General features: G+C 31.6%; 1 protein-coding gene across 1 annotated transcript; it reads left to right on the top strand.

Moving 5' to 3' along the window:
• Nucleotides 1–7,976: 7,976 nt before the first annotated feature.
• Nucleotides 7,977–9,280, top strand: LOC119601582. The gene is given in 3 exon segments (XM_037952596.1): nucleotides 7,977–8,053; nucleotides 8,130–8,425; nucleotides 8,427–9,280. Coding segments are annotated over 3 exon segments (1,128 nt in total). The 5' UTR covers nucleotides 7,977–8,029; the 3' UTR covers nucleotides 9,235–9,280.
• Nucleotides 9,281–10,085: the final 805 nt, after the last annotated feature.

The following is a 10,085-nucleotide window of genomic DNA, read 5'->3' as shown; positions in this document are numbered from 1 at the left end:
AAGAATCTGCAGTATCATTAATATTTACTTATATACTTAAAACTAAGTTTTGACGATTTTTGTAAAGATACTAGATCATTCAAAATAATTATGAACTCAAGCCCTATCCGGAGGATATGGTTGTACGGGGGCTAGGTGAAAGAATGGATAAATTCTGAACCGATGGGTAAACAATACGCGTAATACCTTTCCCTCTATAGTGGTGTATCATATAAAAATATGTATAAATATTTGGTTGTATTATAAATGCGTCTTATTAGCATTTTAATTATTTCTTATTGTTTAAGTTAATTTTCTATTGTATTTTGGCAGACACCTGTAGTTTAATATATTGGATTATTTTTTATAAAGACAATACAGTTGGTCCCCGATTATCGAATATATTTAATAAAAATTTACCACACGATATTTGCCATTCTTTTTATGCAATGTTCCTGTTAGATCTGAGTAGTTCGATCCGTACAATTAACATGTTTTGTCATCGATTTTTGACACATATTTATGCATATTTTACCCATACGAGCATAATTCCCAATAATTTCATTTTAGTAGCATATTTATGGTATATTTTGAATTTTTTAGAGAATATTTTACTTTTTTATACATATTTTGTTATTTTATGTTTTTTTTTTTAATTTTTATATATTTTACATATTTTTGAGGCAGTAATACATCGAAATATTGATCGCAGACCAAACAAGTAAAAATGTTACATTCGGCTATGCCTAATCTAATATATCCACCATCAAACCGTATGCCGTAAAAGGAATGCTCTCCTATAAACATCAGGGTAATATTTGGAATAGTCAATTATGGACTGAGCTCTTTCAAACCGCTCGTTATAAAATTTTGTTGAAAGATTTCGGTTCGTATAACACTTATTTGTCTCGAATTTCATCGCTGTAATCGTATTTATACCCTACACCACTTTAGTGGGGAGGGTATATTGGATTTGTGCTGATGTTTGTAACATACAAAAATATTCGTTCTATACCCACCTTAAAGTATACCAATCAACTTAGAATCGTTTTCTGAGCCGATTAAACCTTGTGTGCAAGGTACAGATCGAAATTTTCAAGATAATTGGATAGAATTTGGCACACACGCTTTTTTTTGCCCAAGGACGAAGCCTATTGAAAATGGTTAACATCAGTCTATTATTTCACCTAGCCCCCATACGACAGAAACCCCCGAAAAGGGCTTCTGAACTCATAATTATGTTAAATATACCTGTATATCGATAAAAAAATAAAACGACTAAGTTTTATACAAGCCTTGATGAACTTGCCAAATTTCATAGAGATCGGGCCTCATTTGATCGTAGCTCCCATACAAGTCCCCTTCAGAAAATTACTTGAATCTCCAAAATTAACTTAAAAATACAAATATCGCGATGAAATTCAACACAAATAAATATTATACAAATATAAATATTTGTCCCTAGCCCCCATATAAAGGCTCTTTCAGAAAATTATTTTTTCATCCATAAATTGCTTAGATGAACAACGGAACAAGGTAATAGAAGATAAATGCTTTATTATGAAAAATAAATCACATTTAATATTCATTACTGGTGTAGGGTATCACATTGTCGGTCACGCCCGACTATTCTTTCTTACTTGTTTTAATTTGGTCAAATGCGTAGGTGTAATTTATATGCGAGTAGGATTAGTTATGAACCGATGTTGTATATAGATTTTTTATATAGACTTTGTTTTGTACAGAACTTGCTTATATGTATCTAATTTCATCGCTATTATCGTATTTTTAAATAAGGAATACCTAAATATGTAAAATCTATCCTGAAGGGAACCTTATATATGGGCTAATGTCATTTCTAGATTTTCCTCATTAAATTCGGCATGAGGAATTATTCGTTTTAAAATTTTACATATCGATTTTCATCTCTCTACTTGTAACTTTCTGAAAGATTTATATATGAGGGGTAGGTTCAATTATTGACCGTTCCACATTATATTTTGTAGACCGATTTTGGTTCATACAGAACTTGATTATATCGAATATAAACGCTGACCGATGCCCACTATATTATGTAGACCAATTTTGGTTCATTTAGTACTTGTTGATATCGAACATAATAGTTGTACTCTCATTTGTATGCCAGTAATTAGCGTTGAAGTAATTTTTGAGGGTCTTATATGGAGGGTGAGTTACCGACCCATTTCATATAAAATTTTGTAGGAAGATTTATATTCCTACAAAAGTTGTTTATGACCGTTTTAGTAATTTTCTGAAGGGGACCTTCCTTGAAGGGTAATGTCAATAATAAATCGATCCTCATAAAATATGGTAGACCGATTCTGGTATGTCTTGCTTATGTCGAAATTCATTGCTGTGCTCGTATTTTTAGGCTAGTACTGATCGTTAACGTAAAGGGAAAGTTATATGGGGTGAAGGGGCTATTTAGGATCGACCCTCACTATATTTGATTGAAAGGTTGTGCTTCACAAAGACATTTTCTGAAGGGACGTTATATGGGGAGTAGAGTCATTTATGAACCTATCCTCATAAAATTTGTATCCCGGACGTCCACTTGTATGGGGGCTAGGTGAAAACATCAGCCGATATTGCCCATTCTCAATACCACACAAACTGCAGCAATAGAGAATACTTGAAATTTCAGCTCCCTAGATCTTTCCGTTCGTACTCTATCGTGCTTTCAACAGACAGACAGACGGACGGACATGGCTAGATCGTCTTAGAATTCAATAATCTTTTTACGAGTACAGCCATGAAATTCGAAACAAATAAGTGTTATGCGAATCGAAATCTTTCAATCAAATTTTACGATGAATATGCCCCTATATATATGTTCATTGTTAAAAAATTGGTCAAAATATTTTGAGCTCGGTCCATAATTGACCTAAGCCCTATTCCAAATATTACCATGATGTTTATAGGAGAGCATTCCTTTAACGGTTTGATGATGGGTATACTGATTATATTCGGCATAGACGACTATAACTCTCTTACTTGTTTTAATTTGATTTGTTAACAGTTTTTAAAATATTTATTTTTAGAGCATATTTTGTACAAGTTAAGAGCATATTTTTCAGTTTCATATTAAATAACACTTTTTTCCCTCGTTATAACTGATCTTAGTATAAGCGTATAAAAGCATGGTAAAAAACATTCAGAAAAAAAATAATTTACCATGTTCATTTAGTGACTACTGTTTTGTATATTAAAATACTGCTTAAATTCATAATAAATATATTTTAATAAATAAATATATTTTAGCAAACAAAAAAATCGCATAAATTTGCCATTGATGGCAACTTATTAATGTAAAGTATGTAGAAAATATTTGTTAACAATACATTGTTGCTATTTATTTTAATTTAGTTGTTTTTATGTTACAGAAAAGGTGTAGTTAAGACTTGATCATATTTTATGATTTGAATAGGCATTAGTTTGTTGGTCTACTTTTGTGGTGTTAAATTATTTGTCATAATATTAAAATCTGCATTTGTTTGTTGTATAATTGGCGCCACGCTGATCGTATTAATATACGTTAATTTTTCGTTTATATTTAAAAACTATAGAGTAGAGGCATTCCTACTATGGAACTTTTCACTAAAGGTATAGTGTGATGGAAAAATGTGTAGGTTGCTTGTATTGTTAACTTAGATAAAAACAATTTTTTTGGCAAATCGTTAAGTTTCAGCTTTCAGACATTATTTTAATTTGTGTTAGACATATTTTTATAGCATATTTTATTAAAATGCTTTTTTACAAGCTTTCGTTTAACATCCCAGTAAAAACTGGGTAATGGCTTTCAATTGTAATTACTTACCTATCAATATACTTTTCAATGACTACTACATATCGTTTGGATTACATAGAAGTTGTCTGATAATGTCTTACTATTAATGTGTTATATAACTAATTTATAATTCACTAGTAATCTTGCCAGTAATGATAAAATGCTATTGTGTAAGTGAATTTTAGCATTTTAATCACTTACATGGTAATGAAAGTTTTTACTGGGATGCTTTAATATTTATTTTCAAAACAAAATATTTTTGTTAAATATTTAAACCGTGAATAGTATTATGAACCGATTGTCGTTAAATTTTATAGAATGGTTTCGGTTTGTATAATACTTATTTGTTTCGATTTTCATCGCTCTACTAGCATTTTCGATTCAGTCATAAGCGTAAGAGTCTTATTTGGTAGGGGACCTTATTTTTGGGTAGGATCAATAATAACCGCTCATAAAACTTTTTACATGGATATTGATTTGTATAGAACTTGTGCATGTCGAATTTCATCGCTATACTCGTATTTTAAAATAAAGAATAAGCATAACCCTTTCCTAACGGAACCTTATAAAGGCGCTAGGGTCAGTTATAGATCAATCCTCATTAAATTCGGAATGCAGAATTATGTTTCTAAGTATATACTTATTTACATCAATTATCATCGCTAACTCGTAATTTGTTGAATCCTCATCAAACTAACTGAGAAGGATCTTATATTATGTGTAGGGTTAATTATTTACCGATACTCATAACTCATAATACTCGTATTTTTAGATGGGGGGTAGGTTCAGTTATGGACCGATGCTCAGAAAAATTTTTAAAGAGATTTTGGTTCGTAAGAAACTTATTTATGTCGAATTTCATCGCTATACTCGTACTTTTAAGTTACTAATAAACGTTAAAGTAATTTTCTAAAGGAGACCTTGTTGGATGCTAGGGTCAATTGTGCAAACTTTTGGTACATATATTTTGGCTCTAACAAAACTTACTTGTGTGGAATTTCAGTAATGAACGTTAAAGTAATTTTCTGAAAGGGGCCTTATATTGGGGATAGGGAAATTTATAGGCCGATCCTCCAAAAAATTGGTAGAGAGATTTTGGCTCGCATAAAACTGATGAGTGTCGAATTTCATCACAATATTCGTAATTTTATGCCAGTAATGAGCGTCATTTTCTGAAGGGGACCTTATATGGATCGATCCGCATAAAATTTGGTAGAGAAATTTTGACTCATATAAAACTTATTTATGTCGAATTTCATCAGTAAAGCTGTTTTTCGGGGTTCCATTTATATGGGGGCTATCCGAAAACATGGGCCGATATTGCCTATTTTAATATCAAACAAACCTTATCAATAAAGAATATTTATGCAAAATTTCAACTATCTAGCTCATCCCGTGTGTTCCCTATCGTGATTTCAACAGACAGACGGACAGACATGACTAGATCGTCTTAGAATTTAATAAGGACCCATAATAAATATACTTTTGTGGGTCTATGACCAATATTTCGATGTAGTACAAACGGAATGACAAAAACAATATACCTTTCATCTTTTTTGATGGTGGGTATAAAAATATTCTTTGGAGACCAGTGAAATTAAGGGTCATACTGGATATTGTCATGGTTTAAAATGTATAACTGCTCTTTAGCAAAAATATGCTGAAATTTGGCATTCGAAAATTCTTAGTTATTTGAGAATAAATTTTTAACGAATATTAATATGTTGTAAAGTTATGGATTTATAATTCAAGAATAATAGTACATACCGATGAATACTGGCAGATTGTGTGTAGCGTTTGGTAATGGGAATTCATTGATATTATTATGAGAGTATAATTTTATTTTAAATATTTGTATATAGTTATTACAATTACAAAATTTTCTAAGTGGTTTTCATACAAAATTGTAAAGAAAAATTTCCATCCGAGTTACAAACTAGCAAAAATACAAAAAAAGAAACCTATTATCGAGCTGATGCTTATTATATAAAATTATATATCGTAAGACGAAATTTATATCCTTAGTTACAAACAATGCAATTCGAATCAAAAAGATGCTGCAATGTTTACAATTTATTGTTCCCCCATTACTATTACTTTAGTGGGGAAGGTATTTTGGGTTTGTGCTGATATATGGAAGCTAAAATATTGGTTCTATGTTTTAAAGTATTGATTTAGCGATGTTCGTCCATGTAATCTTTTAATCAATCTACAGGTCGAAATTTTAAAGATGCATAATTCGATGAAATTTAAGACATACATTTTTTTGACCTAAGGACAAAACCTTCGGTCCATTATTTCACCTAGCCCTTCGAATAGGGCTTTGGAGGTCATACTTATTTTAAATGTTGTCGTAAATCTACAAAATGGGCACAATTTAGTTTTATGTAAGCCTACTGACAATTTTTGTAATGTTCAGACTTCATTTGACCTTAGCCCCTATCCAAATATGGGAACATCTGTAATTTCCATTTTGGGTCACCCTCAAGTAAATACATATGGGGAATTTCGTGTAAAGTGACCCAACATGACACAAGGTTAGTACTATGGGATAGTAGGCCAGACACAAATTTTCAGCTCTATCGGTCAAGAACTGCCGGACTTAGAGGGGGTCAAAATTGGACATTACGGTCATACAGGGTTTTATTCAAATGAGTGTAACTTTTCACCTATTGGTCCTAACAAAATTTGCCCAAAGGAGTTCAGATATCATTTTTCCTGCAATCTTTTTGAAATGGATGTCAAGAATTCCATAATTTTGAGTTTGTCGCTGGAAAAATATTTACAATTTTTGTTAGAGTATTTCTGGGCATATAAATTTCAAAATAATCTAAAAATTCTTAAATGGACCCAACCAAATGCCTAACTATTTTTTAAATATTTTCCAGTATAAGCTACATATAACAATATCATCTTCATTTATTTCAGTGTGGCTATATGCTTGAATGTGTATAAAAATTAACTAAAAATAATTTAAAGGAATACAAAAATTCGACATTGCTCATGTAGTTAAATAGGTTAAGACCATCAATAACAGAGTAATAATAATCTGTATCATTTACTGCAATTCAAATAGGATCTAAACTTCTACACCCTCATATTTTTCAAAACCTGAAAAGAAAAAAAAAAAAAATAACTTAAGTAAATTTCAACAAAACAAAAATAAACAACTGATTAACATAATTAAGTAATAATTCCAAAACATTAATATTTATTTAAATATATCATTTTAAAACTGTAATATCACCACCCAAAAAACGGAAGCTTAACAAGCACAACGCCAAAAAATCTGGAAAAGAAACTTGTTTTTTATTGTTAACGCTTTAACCAAAATACTATCAATCAGTTAAGTTTACTCGCAGTTTAGTTTAGTTTTTAGCCCTAACATGCATACAAACATTTTACCTTCCTATGTATATAAACAAATTGACCTAAAGAAATAGATTAAAATAATATGCAAATGATCTTTCTTTTATTGGGCATCTTCAGCATTATTAACAAACTAGCTAGCGTCATAGTTATTTATACGTATTCAAATAGGGATATGGGAATTTGTAATAAAACCTAATGTTTGTTATGATTTTGTTTTTTTTTTATAGTTTTAGTTTATTTCGCATATAAAAAAGAAATAAAACTAAATATTTATTCAAGGTGACAGAAAAGCGAACAAAAAACTATGTTAACTGGTATATTTGTGGTCATCCGTGGATAACAATAGGAGAATGTCTGCTGCCACTACTACTAAAAGAAAGAAAATAAAAACAAAACGAAATCTGTATTTAATTTATGCATAGTATTTCATTGGGGAGATTTTGTTAGATAATATGTGTATAAAATTTTTTTTGTGAAAGAAAAAAAAAAAAAAATGCAGTTTAAATTCCGAAAAAAATAATCGTAATATTATAAAATTATTAATGGGAGACAAGTTTTGCCTAAATATTTGTGAGTGCGTTTGTTCGTTTGTTTATGTATTTTGGAATATAAAATAAAGTTTTGCAATTCTCACAAAATGATTTGAAAATGGTTACATCAACATTATTGGTCATTATCATATACATTTGGAAGTTTAGTGATGATTTTTGAGGTAGATCAGTTACAGTGATGCTGTTAGTAGAGTAGTTGTTGTTATATGATGGAAAGAAATTGAAATCATATAAAAGTACTAGGAAGGTTTGGAAATGGCATCAGTTCAACATTTCATTTCATTTAATCAACAAGTTGAGGAATAACAAAACAACCAAAATGAATACATTTTTAACAATTATGGTAAGTGTGGCATGTAATAGATAAACAAAAAGAACTTTTAAGAATTTTATATTTTCCTTTATCTTATTCTCCTTAGTGTTTTGCTTTGGTAGCAACTGCCACGGCCAAGCCTGGCTACAACTATCAACAACCAAAACCAGTTGTTAAACAATCATTCCGTCCATCAGCCCCAGTTAGTAACAGTGGCATATATTCTGTACAACAGGCTCCCCCATTGACCTCATTCAATGTTCAATCTCAAAGCCAACAAATCAAGCAAAACTTTGTTGCCACCGCACCTGGTCCAGTATCAGCTCCTCAATACGCTCCTCAGCCTATTGATGTACCCGCTCCACCAGCTCCATATGTTCAACAACAATTTGCTACTCCCGCCCAATTGTACACCCCCAACTGCTCCACAATATGTCGGCCCAGCTCCCCAATATGTTGCTCCAGTACAACAACCTTCTGTTTATGCTCCTTCGGCTCCTGCTGCTTCCTCATCTCATTACAATTATCAACCTCAACAACAAACCATTGTCTCCAAGGATATTTACATTCACTCTGCTCCTGAGGAAACCGAAGAAATTGGAGGCGATATAGGTGCTGAAGCTGGTCCTATTCGCAAGAACTACCGCATTGTGTTCATCAAGGCCCCAAGCCAAAACTTGAAACTCAATTTGGATGCTCTCAAACGTGCTCAAGCTTCCAACGAAGAAAAGACTGTCATCTATGTATTGTCTAAGAAACCCGACCTTGCCAACATCCAAAATCAATTGTCTGCTGTACAAACCGAACAAAAGGCCCACAAACCCGAGGTTTACTTCATCAAGTATAAGACTCAAGAAGAAGCCAACCGTGCTCAACAAGAAATCCAAGCCCAATACGATGCTTTGGGTGGTTCAACACACATTTCCGATGAAGGTATTGCTCCCGTTACTTCTGTCATTGGCGGTGGTCCCGTTAACGTTGGCTCTGTTGGCCCTGTTTTTGGTAGTGGCTCAAGCAATGTTCCCGTATTCTCTAGTGGTTCAGCCAATGGTGGTTCCTTCGGCGGCAGTTCAAACTTTGTTCAATCTGCTAGCAACAACCAACAAACATTCGTGCAACAATCATTCCAAGGTAGCCAAGGTTCCTCATCCACTGTTAGCTTTGGCGTTGAAGCACCCAACAACAAGTACTTGCCTGCTCAAAAGAAATAAGTTGGCATTTCACTTTTTTCACTAGATAGTGCCATTAGTTACTAATTTTTTCCTCAACTCTTCTTTCAACTATTCTTGAAATTGTACCTTTTTCTTGTTTTTCACATTTATTATCTATCAACTACTTATTTCCTGTAAATATATATAGATATAATTAATTTATTCAAATTAAAATAAAACAAAAATTATTAAAAACATATGTATGTAACGAAGTTTTTATTAACACTATTTAAACGTGTAATATTAGAGAGCTCCAATAAATATGTTGCCAAATTTTCACGTCCTCTTTGTTCTTTGGGTTGTATAACTAAAATATGCAGCCTGAAACATTAACAAGTGCCGTTTAATTTTATTGTAAAGGATTAGTATGTAGACATAATAAGTGTTTCAAAATTTATAAAACACAAAAATGGTTGAAGACTTTTTTTGCATGACATAGTTTTACAACCCAAAGTACAATTTTAGAGGTGTGCAGCCAGTAGGACAACTTTTTTCTAGCTTGGAGCATTCTAGTGTGACATGTTACAATTTAAAAGTTTTTCTTTAAAGTTTTGAAGATCTTTTGCTTTTTGTATAGTGAAAAAAGTTTTAGCTTTAATATACGGTGAAAGTAAGAAAAATTTTAGTTTTGGGTTATAAATTATAAATAATAAAGATACGTTAAGTGATATGAGGTGATTAAAATTAGCGATAAATTCGGAGGATTTAGAATGTTATGCCCAATGAGAGGAAATACATGGAAATATACATCCCAATAAACCAAAGAACGATATGATAGCGAAAACGGTATTGCTTTTAAAGGGCGATTATGATATCATATTTCATTATTTAAAACGATATTATTATAATAT

This window comes from Lucilia sericata, unplaced genomic scaffold (assembly GCF_015586225.1).
Source record: "Lucilia sericata isolate MDLA Ls3-8-SP2 unplaced genomic scaffold, ASM1558622v1 Contig000175F_arrow, whole genome shotgun sequence".
Taxonomy (NCBI): domain Eukaryota; kingdom Metazoa; phylum Arthropoda; class Insecta; order Diptera; family Calliphoridae; genus Lucilia; species Lucilia sericata.
Note: the sequence above shows the minus strand (reverse complement) of the source record. Positions and strands in the feature narration are given on the sequence as shown.